The sequence below is a fragment of the Corylus avellana genome, chromosome ca1 (assembly GCF_901000735.1).
Source record: "Corylus avellana chromosome ca1, CavTom2PMs-1.0".
Classification (NCBI taxonomy): domain Eukaryota; kingdom Viridiplantae; phylum Streptophyta; class Magnoliopsida; order Fagales; family Betulaceae; genus Corylus; species Corylus avellana.
Window position 1 is genome coordinate 42951948 of NC_081541.1, and position 12203 is coordinate 42964150.

Here is a 12203-nt window from a genome sequence, read left to right on the forward strand (position 1 = left end):
TTTCTTTAATATTTTACTTTTTCTTTTTTTAAAAAAATAATAATAATAATAATTTTAATGCCCAAAACGACGTCGTTTTGGGCAGAATGAGTGTTGTAGTTTTAAAGCCAAAACGGAGTAGTTTTAACGTGAGGATATAATGGCTATAAAAAGTCAAACCGTTTAATCTAACGTTAAAAACTAACAGAGGGGTCCAAAGTGAGAGCAAATGGAAGTTCAGGAGTCCAAAATGAGAGATTTGGAAGTTCTGGGAAATCTGTAAAATCGGGTGGAAGTTCAGAGGGGCTTACTGAAGTTTCCCAAAACAAAAATGTTCTAACAGAGTAACTAATGGTTGTGATATCTTGATACATTAAGAAGCATAGCTTTCACTTAAGGCAACTTCGCTTTTTCTTTTTCTTTTACTTTTTTACTTTCCTCTTCCAATTTCCTCCTTGAATAAAATAACCTTTCAAAGATGCTTTGGACAGGTTACATTGCTGGAGAAGACTAGGCTGCAACTTAAGATGATTATTGGGCACATTGACTTTCAAAAAGTGTTTGCACCATCTACAATCGCAGCGGTATGCTCATAGTGCTTGTTCTATCCAGCAAAAGCTTTGTCTTTGTGCTGCAAGCAGTCAGTATGGTCAGTTTTTCCCTTGTATAATCCTGGTAAACGTGCTTGTTCAAATAGAAGCAGATAATCTGGGAAAATCTATTCCATCTTGACCTTGAGTTAGAGAAACTATGGTAGTTGAATCACATTCATTCCAAAAATAAACTTATTCTGTTTCTTGAGGATTTGATCCTATACTTAATGGAGAATGAGATAATTCAGTAATATTCAAGACTAATGCACTGCCAGACTCATTTTAAATGCTCTACATAATTGTTTCAAAGTATTTGCTTAATTATTATCTTTATATAGGGATCTCCAAATTAAGATGCTTAGTGTTTCTTCTATAGATTTTCGGGTTTATCATCGGACTAGTCTCTCCAATTCGAAAGATACTGATTGGTGATGATGCTCCTCTTCGTGCCGTCTACAGTTCTGTGAGTTTGATAGGGTATGAATCCAACCCCATCCTCAATATAGATCCTACTGTGAATTGGAAACTTGGATTGGTGTTAATATCTACATGTGAAAGTTTATTTTGGAAATAAACATCAATACATCAGTTTCATGTACATATATCAATTAAATATATGTTTAGAAACAGTAGTTTTTCCTCTCTCTCTCTCTCTCTTTCTCAGCTAAAGTATTTCGTTTATACCAAGAAGCAAAAAAAAAGTTAGACCTACAACTCTTTTACAAATTATTGACATGGGTCAAAGCGTTTAAAAAAAATGTGAATGATGTGGCTCCAATCACATACTAATACATGTCAGCAAATTGTAAAAGAGTTGTAGGTCGAGCTTTACTTGAAGCAAAAATAGCAGCAATAGTTCTTCCTAACTCGCACAGTCATAAGAATATATCAGGAGTAGTAGTATTGGTAGATATGATTGTCATAGCAAGTTATGTAAATCCATAACTCTTAGAACTTAGAAGCCATGGCAAAACATGAAGCATTCATGTTTCAATTTGGTGTTCTGTATACACTTTCCAGCTCGGGTTCTCATTTGGGAATTTGAATTAAATTCTTGTAGTATCCTTTGTTAAATCACCACTTCTTCCAAAAGTTTAAGCATCACTCTCATTGATAAATGAGGCCCAACAATTATAATTTTTAATTGAAACAGATGGTAAATGACAGAGACGAGATTCGGACTCTTTAACTTTAATACCATATTCAATCATCACTTATCCTAAAAGCTTAAACTGATGAGAACAGATAACTTTAATCATTTAATGTATATTCTAACGTCCTTTCTCTTCTACAGGGATGCAGCAATACCATGTATGACACTAATAATTGGAGCAAACCTTCTTAGAGGTAGCTTTTTATACCTTATGTTGGCTTAGTTAAAGTTCTTTCATGGATTTTCCATGAAAGGTATCAAATACTTTATATATATAATTTAATTTTTACAGGTCTCAGAGGCTCTGGAGTAGGTCCATTAATTATTCTAGGGGTTATTGCAATTCGGTACATTATCATGCCTTTACTGGGTATTGTAATTGTTAAGGCTGCAAACCATTTTGGCATGGTGGACTCAGATTCATTATTTCAGTTTACACTTATGCTTCAATATGCACTTCCACCCGCAATGAATGTAGGTATGTATGATTACTTTTCCATTTTTGTTTAACTTTTTTCTTTTTGCAATCCTTCGGGCTTCAAACTGTCCATTTTGAAATAGAAGGTAAGTGTTGAGCCAGGGTTTGAATTTAAGACATTTGCTCTGGTACCACATTAAATGATCACTTATCCTAAAACTTTAAGTAGATAGGAAATGGTAATTTAATTAATTAATTAATTAACATTCTAACATTAAATTCATAATTGCTTAACAGTTTGATCTTTTTATTGGCAATTATTGTTAAAGCCCCAGTTTAAAAGCTTGGTTCCTGGTGCTTGTTTGCAGTATATAGAAAGATTCAGACTCAATGGACTTCTTGATTGGGATCTGTCTTACATGATGTTATTAAAATAGCAGCGTATATGTTGTAGTGTAAGCAACGATTAAGATTGAATCTCAAAGTTGACTTACTTTGAGAAGCTTTTAATAGAAGAGATAAAAAGAAGAAAGATTTTGAAAAATTCAATCTTAACTGTTGCTTAAACTACAACATACATGCTGTTATTTTAATAACAACATGTAAGCCTGATCCGATTGATTGAACTTTCTGGATCAGCTAGCTTTAATTAGTCCTTGAAATGATCAATCTTGAATAAATTCTATGATTAATAAATATTGTTTTCGATTAGTTTACTTTAACTTGTGACACCTCGGAAATTTAAGTTTCGTATTAGGTGGATGGATGGTGAAGGTGGAACAGGATCCTTTCTAGTTCATTTTGAACCGGAGAGTATCAAATTAGTTATATTTTATAAGTATTTTTGTCTTTTCACTTTTTGAGATGGGACAAAAATACCCCTTCATTAATTACTTATCAAATGAGACAAAACTTTATAAGTGATTTCAGAAAGCTTCGATTATAACACAAACATGACTAATATTTTTCTTGGGTTGTGATTAACAATATCACTTGCACTAAGGCATTACATCATAACGTAGGCTCCGATGAGGATGTCGGGTATTTGAACGGGGGAGATTGTGAATATGTTTGGATGTCCATTTGTGGTTTGTGATTTGCTGCAATTATAGGCACATTTTTCATTGCTAACGATATGTGATGAACATGGCAGGTACAATTTCTCAATTGCTTGAGACTGGACAGAACGAATGCTCTATCATTTTCCTATGGACTTATGCTGTGGCAGCATTCGCTCTAACACTCTGGTCAACCATCTTCATGTTCGTTGTTGCTTAATCAGATTATTTGCATAAATTGATCAAATTACAATGAGAAGCTTAATTACCTTCTTTTGTTACTATTTATTCTGTACAATTTTGAGAGGAATTTTGTAAAACATCAAGAGTTAAATATAATACTGAGCATACTCTTTGTTAGATCTACTCAAAGGGATCTACAAGCTAATCATGGTGTTCTGAATTCTTGCCCAATGCTTAGCCTACTTCTGGTAGTTGTTGCAGTTTTTTAACGGGGGTTTAGATAACTAGATAAGTTTGTTTCAATCTATATCTCTTTTGCTTCAATAATTACTTTATACGGCTCTACATTGAGGAACGAGTCACTTGTTTAGCCTTTTCTCTACTATTTGTTTGTATTTCTGCATTGTTATTTTCATTTTGAGTTGTTGTTTGAGAGCCCACCTTTTTTTTTTTCTTCGGTGTTTTGATCCGACGTAACACTTTCCCAATTTGATTATTAAAAAAAAGGGAAAAATATAAAAAAGCCCTCCAAACTACCAACCGTTTTCGATTTAGCCTCTGATGTTCCAAAAGTCATAAAGTAGCCTCCTCAACTACCAAACTGTCGCATTTTGGCCACTCCGTTAGTCAAAACCGTCAGTCTGGACGGAAACTACAAAACGATGTCGTTTGGTTACGGGTAAGTTACAAAAATGCCCTTCTATGTATTTTTTTATATTTTTATATTTTTTTTTTAGGAGCAAAACGGCGCCGTTTTGCTCCCAAAAGGGTTCACTTATCCTAAGCAAAACGGCGCCGTTTTGCTTAGGTTAATTAAACCCTTTTCCCCATTCTCAATCAATCCCACGCAACACAGCTCCCCCCCTCCCCCTCATGCATAGCCGTGGTCGATTCTCTTCTCCACACGCACAGCTCCAGTGATCCAACCCATCGCGCCGATGGTCCCCCTCACGCCGATCATCCGTCGTCCCGTCGTCACGCCGCCGTCCTGCAAAACCCAAAAACCCAGAAATCATTTCGTCCAAACAGCCCAATCGGATCGTCTCCCACGCACCACGCCGGTGATGCCGTTCGTCCCCCTCAACTCCGATCGTCCCGTCGTCCCGTCGTCACGCCGTCGTCCTGCAAAACCGAAGAAGCCACAAATCATTCCCTCCAAACAGCCCAATCGGATCGTCTCCCATATCACGCAAATCCTGCAACGATTTTATGGTTTTCTTACCCAACCCATTAAACAACGAAATCGTAGGGGGAAAGAAGTCTGACTTTGAAGATTTCGGCCAACAGCTCGTCAACAATGGAGAAGATTGGAAGTGAGTTCGCTGACGATGATACGAGTGGCTGTGTACTGTCGGTGGAAAGTTCACCGGCGAAGTCTACCTCTGCGTGTACGAAATGCCTGTGCGGAATTGAATCACCAGTGATGACTTCTCGCATGCAGAAAAATCTTGGTAGAAGGTTTATTGGATGCGGTAAATACAATGTGCAAATTTAGGGATTTAAAAATTAGGGGTTTTCAGTTTCTTTCTTTCTTCGTTTCTCCGTTTGTTTGAATTTTGTACAGTGATTGTTTATGGTGGATTTTTGGGTCTCTTCTACGAAATGTGTTCGATGTTGATGTTGTTGATTTAGGGCTGTTGGGTATTTCAACTGGACTTTTTTTTTTTGGTGTGGTTAAAAAAGGAACCGGAACTATCCCACCTGTTTGCCTCTTAGTGGAATGGAAAATTTGATTATTTAGGTTTGATACAAAAAATAATGACTTATACTCTTTGAAGACTCACTGTCTATGCGTGTTTTGTGGTTGTAGAATTGGTATGTTGGATTGTCAATTTTAAATTTTAGGTCATCTGAGTTTAATTAATTTTGATGTCGGGGCTATGCAAGTTGCTACAAAAATAGTTCATAGAATGCATATAGTTAAGGTATGTTAAAAAGTATTGATTAAAATCATTTAGACAATTAGTTGAAGAAATTATGAGACCTTAATTAGTTGAAGAAATTATTTGACTCCCCCACTTTCAATAGAAACGGTAAGACCAAGAAAACAATGCCAGACATTAGATAGATATTTAAGTAGAAAAAATTGGAATCCTTTTTTTTTATTTGTTTTCTAAAAAAAACCATTATCAAACATTGTATATTGTAATATATAGTCTTTGTTTTTTAAGTCAATGTTCACCTTATTTTAAAAGTAAATATCAATTCCTCTTCATATTAAACAATAATTTAAAAGTAAACGGAATTCCCTCCCAATAAAAAAAAAAAAAAAACGTAAACGGAATTGTTTGTAGCATTGTCTATATATATCCATTTATTTATATATATCCATTAAGTAAATAGCATTCATTTGCAACCTGGATTTATTTTATTTCAATTTCATCAAAATAGGCACTGACGATTAGTTAGTCATGCACATAGTAAATCACGAACGATAAATAAATTAATTCTATATAAACACTCCTTATATACAATTCATCTTCTAAATTGGGCAAAAAATTAACGTGTCAATTGAGAGTCGTGTGACATAAAAAAAATAAAAAATTGAAAAATCATATAAAAAAAAAATAGAACGTCACTGCACTGTAAGATCTTTATCAAAACGTCATTGCACTGTAACATCTACTTATCAAAATTGAAAAATCACATAAAAAAAAAGAAGGCAAAATCTGAAAATTTCCAACTAAATATCAATGTCCCTATTAATAATTACATTACATCATAATCACATGCATAAATCACACAAACAGCCTCCTACCACATTAACCACATTAACCACCTAATTTTCCTTTTACCTGTTAAACTTACACACTTTAAACGATATATTCAAGCTAATCATTTGTTGGGAGCTTTCATTAACTTCATTCATACTCTTCAAAAAAAAAAAAAAAAAAAATCCAACCCAAACTGTAATAATCCACGTACCAAATGAATCGATGGAGTACTATATCGATTCTTCTAAACATAAAAATAAATAATATCATTTAATTAACATCATTTGTCAAGTTAAATTGAAGTGTATAATAATTTAACAAAAGAAACACCAAGTGGGTTGAAGTACTCACATTAACACTAACATTCCTCTTTGACTGTGCGGACTGTGTATTAGGTGGTCCATACAACCTTACGGTGTTGACAGTACTCTGAAACTATGTAACATTTTATTGTGTCATCCAAAAGTAAAATGCACCACAATGAGATAATGTTATAAATAGTTTGCTCACACTAGCATTGCCCTGCGACTGTGGTGTTTGATGTTGAGAAGACCCATACAATCTGACTGTGTGGACAGTACCCTGAAATTGACCTCTACCTCCACCACTAGTCCTTGGTCCACCAATATGCAGTCCAGTAGGCCCTCCCCTAGTCCTTGGTCCACCCCTTTGCAGTCCAGTAGACCCTTCTGGGGTAGGTTGAAACTGACCTCTGCCCCTACCTCTACCCCTACCCCTAGTACTCCCTCTACCTATAGAAGATGCATCAGTATCTTGCGAAACCTGCACATATGATGTAAACTTGGTAAATCAAATGTAATGAACTAATTGCAATGAGTAATGACATGTAAACAGTTTATCACTTACTATTTCAGCCTCAATGGTTGGCTGGGGAGTTGGGTTCTGACTATGTACAGTTCGACCACTACCATCTTGTACCTATGATAATAAACTTGTCAAATATTAACATAATACAATATATAAAAAAAAAAAAAAATACAAAACATGTAGTAACTAACCTCATGTTGTCTGGCATTACTACTTCCTCTATTGTAATTCACTGCCTTTGCTCTGTTCCGTGGACATGTTCTGCTATTGTGTCCAATCCCTCTGCATTTGCCGCATCTCATCCTCACTCCACCCATCCTCATACGGTATTGGTTAACCGGCTCTTCTAGACCCCTTGTCCTTGCTTTTCTCGGCCTCCCTGGTTGTATTCTACTTATGGGGGGATCCACTTGGTCGTAGTTAGTCTTCACCCATTGGTCTTCTCCGGGCATTGGATACACAATGTCATCGTCGGCTTTTTTATACATCTCAACACTATACCAATCATCTACATAATCTTTGGGGTTTGCATTAAAAAACCAAATTGCTGACATTGCATGTGCACATGGGATTCCTGTCATGTCCAACTGTCTACAGCCACAAGTTTTCCTCCACAAATTCACAACATACTGTTTATTATTGTGTGTTACTTCGTATAATCTAGCCCTATCATATGTACTGTAGCAATGCCCAGCAACCTGTCCAATTTCATCCAATTTGGCAACAACCCTTGGACATAGCCTCACAATCATGGTGCGGATGCCATCCCTCTTCGTTTGATATCTCTTCATCAACTTCTTCCTTATGAATTCCAGCATCGATATGATCAGCAGGTCACTCGCATTCAGGATGTAAGCATTGAAGCACTCACAGAGGTTGTTGACAAGTAGATCACACCTCGGGAATGTATTGAACCAAGCCCTGGACCATGAGCTTGGGTCAACATTTGACAAGTAGTTGTATGCATTCTCACTTATATGCTTCAATTCATCCATTTTCTTATGGAATTCAGCTTCAGTGTATGCTGCAGCCGCAACTCATAACTTGTCTTTCAATGCAAGACCACGATGACTTGTATCTCTATAGTTCGCATACAAATGCCTCACACAGAACCGATGGTCACCCCCGGGAAGCACCACGTCAAACGCTGGTTGCAGCCTCTACAACCACAATGAGTAATAAACAACACTTGGTTATCTTTTGATAAAAACAATGAAAAACAAAAACAAATGAACCTAATGAACTTATAATATAGTTACCTTTTGACGATCAGAAATAAATGTCCATCCTTGTGCAAGAGGGGTGCCAAGATCTGAGATCAAAGTCTCAAGAAACCATATCCAACTGTCTTTGGTTTCTGCCTCAACAACTGCAAGTGCCACTGGGTACATGTTATTATTGTCATCCTTCGAAATGGCCGACAAAAGCTGTCCCTTATAAGTCCCCTTCAAAAAGCATCCATCCAACCCAATGATAGGCCTACAACCAGCTCGAAAACCTTTCTTCATGGCAGCCAATGAGAAATACAACCTTTGGAAACATGCCGGATGGTCAGGTAAAGGCCTATCAACCTTCATCATGACACAACTACCCTGATATGTTTGTCTAACGGTTTCACAATAATCCCAAAGCTTCTTGTATTGCAGCTTGTCTTTGCCATGAAGCATTTCCTTTGCAATTCTTCTATCCCTATACAATTGCCATTTATTAACATCAACACCCCACTTGTCCTTCACTTCCCCAAGAATTGCCTTCAATGGCATGTTAGGTTGCACTCTAAACTTATCAATAAGTCTATCAGCAATCCATCCAGATTTCACAATCGAATTCCTATGCTGCCTTGTACAAGTGTGTTTGTCTTGTATCGATCTAATTTCAAATGAATCTTGATCCTTGCATTTACGACCGTAAACCCGATACCTACAACCTGGATCCTTGCATACGACAATACATGTGGCTCGGTAATTTTTTTTAAACCTTATATCCTTACCTTTCCTCAAATTGTTTTCCCTAATTGCTTGTCTAAATACTTTGATTGAGGGAAACATTTGCCTATTACTCAACTGTGGATTTGACATGTCAGTTTGTTGAAACTCTGTTCGCCTAGTTACAAATCTGGCAGCAGATGAAACCTCATTCTCCTCGTCACTTATAGGAGGGGATACAAGAATGTCACTTCGGGCCATGGTAGAGTTTGCATCATCATCCTCAACCTCATCACCATATCACTTACCCCTTCCACTATCTTTTCCAGCTCCCCTTGCATTTGCATTTTAGTTATCATCCTGCGCCACCTCATCACTCTCATCCTCCTCATCATTATCCTCATCCCCATCATCACCCTCATTACCCTCCCCATCACCCTCCTCATTACCCTCAACACCACCCTCCTCAACATTTCCCCTTGCCATGGATGGCCCAAGGAGGTTGTTATCTTCATCAAACAAGTCCGATTCGAAAACTTCTTCCCAATAAGGATCATCTCGATCAATCCTATTATTTTCACCATGTTCACCATCATCATCATCATTGTCGTCTTCATATTCATCATCATTAACTGCAGGCTCATTAAATGAAACAAGGTACAACTCAATAACCGGTGCCCCTTTATGTGCAGCAACCATTTCCAAGACATTATGATCTGATGAAATTAATTTCAAACCACCTTGAAAACTACAACCTGGCTCTAAGTAATACAGCAAATCCCTTGACTTGTATCCATATTTTTTTACTATTCCCTCAATCTCAAAAAATGACAACTTATCCTCGTCATACGTCTCATCATGCAGATCTACGTCACCCCCCACATATGTGTTCGTAAACCCCCTATTAATCTTACCACCGTAATGCACCTCAAACACAAGCTCTCGTATAGTCATCCTACACAATAAAAGAATTAAAGAAAATTAACAACTCAATAAAATATAATATATATATATCTCGAGCTTAAGTAAATATCAACTAGTATTAAGTACGGCGTTAACCTCTATTCAATTAATTAGAGTCACTTTACAGGAAAATTAAAAATAATAATTAAAGTTAAATTGTACAAGGCATTCAATATAAAGCAAGGGAACATCCCGGAAACAAATCTAGACAATATATGGTCATTAATTATGTACACCCAATTATAAAGGCACATGCAACTTTATATGATCATATGAGTATTTGATATGACATTATTTTATACGGCGTTATTTCATAGGGACCACAAAACCGAATACACCCGAGCCATAGGTATTCCTACTTATTTTATCATTGACCACTGCATAAATGTGGGACCACAGAAAAAGGGAAAAACATACAAGTAAAAAAACAAGTTATAAATTTGATCGCTCTAGAATTGAATACACCCTACCCGAATTTTATGGTTTTTGTTACTGTGCCTATATACAAAAACCGAGCATGTAGTTTCAATTCAAACGTGTGAGGGTTTGGTGGCATTCACATGTGCTTTGGTTTTGCATCTCTGCTTCTTCAAAAGGGAGGAGAAGAAGAAAAAAAAATAGAGATACATTATTACCATTTAATGCAAAGTTATATTTTTTGTATACAAGTAATGCTACATCCACGTCACCCATTGCAAATGGATTTCATAAATAGTGATGGGATGTAGGGTTACTCCACGCTATAAAATAAATTAATTATCATGATTTTATATGTGCGATAAAAAAAATAAAGAGTACAAATTAATTAAGTGCTATACATATTTTTTTCAAGATAACTTTTTTATGTTCCGAAATGACCACACAATTTTGTTTCACAAAGTGGAAGGTTGATTATCGCTTTCTAAAGTTTGGTTGTGCTTTTGTAAACAATGTGTAAGTTGGGGGGAGGGCGGGCCAAGAATAATTTTCCCTTCTCATGCCAAAATATATACAACTACTAAGGTTCTTTGTTAATGTCTACTTTCTATTGGAGTTCATTTAAGATTTTGCAAGCCAAAGATGTGTTCTTAAATAAACAAATTTCAATTTGTTGAAAGTTCCTCATTTGGGAGTGCATTTTAAATAAAATGCCGGTCCGTCCGTAAGTTGAAAGAAGCAGGGTGGGTGCACTGCATTTGGACAATTTCATTTATTTATTTTTTTGTTAATTTTCGGTTAGCTCATGGTTTGTTCACATTTTTCTTTCTTTTTCCTTTTCAACAAACAACAAAGGGGACCACAGATGGCATGCATTACAACAAGGGGGACCACAGAAAAAAGGGAAGGCAGAATGCAAAAAAACAAATCATACAACCAACTCATCCGACAATAAGTAGACAGTAAACTCATCATCAACCAATAACTTCAAATATTATATTATACAAAAAAAAACAACGGGTCTGTAGACAAGGAAAAAAATATACAAACAATAAACAAATACACAAAAACATAGGGACCCATATCACTTTCGGACGCTATAAAGTCAATCTTTCTTCACACCAAATCAGACCATCAATACATCTGCAAAACACCCAAAATCATTCTCCACAAACCCAAAAAAATAGGAACAACTCAATGGGTTACCTTCAGTGACCGATTGGGCTGTTTGGAGGGAATGATTTGTGGCTTCTTCGGTTTTGCAGGACGATGGCGTGACGACAGGACGAGGGGAAGATTGGAGTTGAGGGGGACGAACGGCACGACCGGCGTGGTGCGTGGGAGACGATCCAATTGGGAAGTTTGGACGGAATGATTTCTGGGTTTTTGGGTTTTGCAGGACAATGGCGTGACGACGGGATGACAGACGATTGGCGTGAGGGGGACCACCAACGCGATGGGCTGGATCACAGGAGCTATGCGTGTGGAGAAGAGAATTGGCCACAGCTGTGCGTGAGGGGGAGGGGGGAGCTGTGCTGCGTGGGATTGATTGAGAATGGGGAAAAGGGTTTAATTAACCTAAGCAAAACGGTGCCGTTTTGCTTAGGGTAAGTGAACCCTTTTGGGAGCAAAACGGCGCCGTTTTGCTCCTCCTTAAAAAAATAATAATAATAATAAAAAAATAAAATACATAGAAGGGCATTTTTGTAACTTACTCGTAACCAAACGACGTTGTTTTGTAGTTTTCGTCCAGACTGACGGTTTTGACTAACAGAGTGGCCAAAATGCGACAGTTTGGTAGTTGAGGGGGCTACTTTATGACTTTTGGAACATCAGGGGGCTAAATCGAAAACGGCTAGTAGTTTGGGGGGACTTTTTTATATTTTTCCCTAAAAAAAAAAGGAAAAAAGTAACAGAAAATTTCACTTTGTTCAAAATTTTAATGGACATTATGTCACGGTATGCCCTCGTG

General features: G+C 36.8%; 3 protein-coding genes across 4 annotated transcripts; 1 reads left to right on the plus strand and 2 right to left on the minus strand.

The window, feature by feature from the left end:
- Positions 1-101: 101 nt before the first annotated feature.
- On the plus strand, positions 102-3589 carry LOC132167204 (protein PIN-LIKES 3-like). 2 transcript variants are annotated; one of them, XM_059578113.1, is made up of 5 exons: positions 102-563; positions 949-1049; positions 1867-1919; positions 2018-2203; positions 3297-3589. In XM_059578113.1, the coding sequence occupies exons 1-5, from the start codon at positions 507-509 to the stop codon at positions 3419-3421; spliced, it is 522 nt and encodes a 173-aa protein (XP_059434096.1). In that variant the 5' UTR covers positions 102-506; the 3' UTR covers positions 3422-3589. The 2 variants fall into 2 exon arrangements, with proteins under 2 accessions (XP_059434096.1, XP_059434095.1); XM_059578112.1 differs by lacking the exon at positions 102-563 and adding an exon at positions 564-628.
- A 4374-nt stretch (positions 3590-7963) lies between these two features.
- On the minus strand, positions 7964-9112 carry LOC132172711 (uncharacterized). Its single transcript, XM_059584269.1, has 2 exons — positions 8186-9112; positions 7964-8086 (listed from the first exon to the last, which is right to left on the minus strand). Exons 1-2 carry the CDS (start codon positions 9110-9112, stop codon positions 7964-7966), a joined length of 1050 nt encoding a protein of 349 aa, XP_059440252.1.
- Positions 9113-9199: 87 nt separating this feature from the next.
- LOC132172719 (uncharacterized) lies at positions 9200-9805 on the minus strand. Its single transcript, XM_059584279.1, has one exon. It carries the CDS (start codon positions 9803-9805, stop codon positions 9200-9202), a length of 606 nt encoding a protein of 201 aa, XP_059440262.1.
- Positions 9806-12203: the final 2398 nt, after the last annotated feature.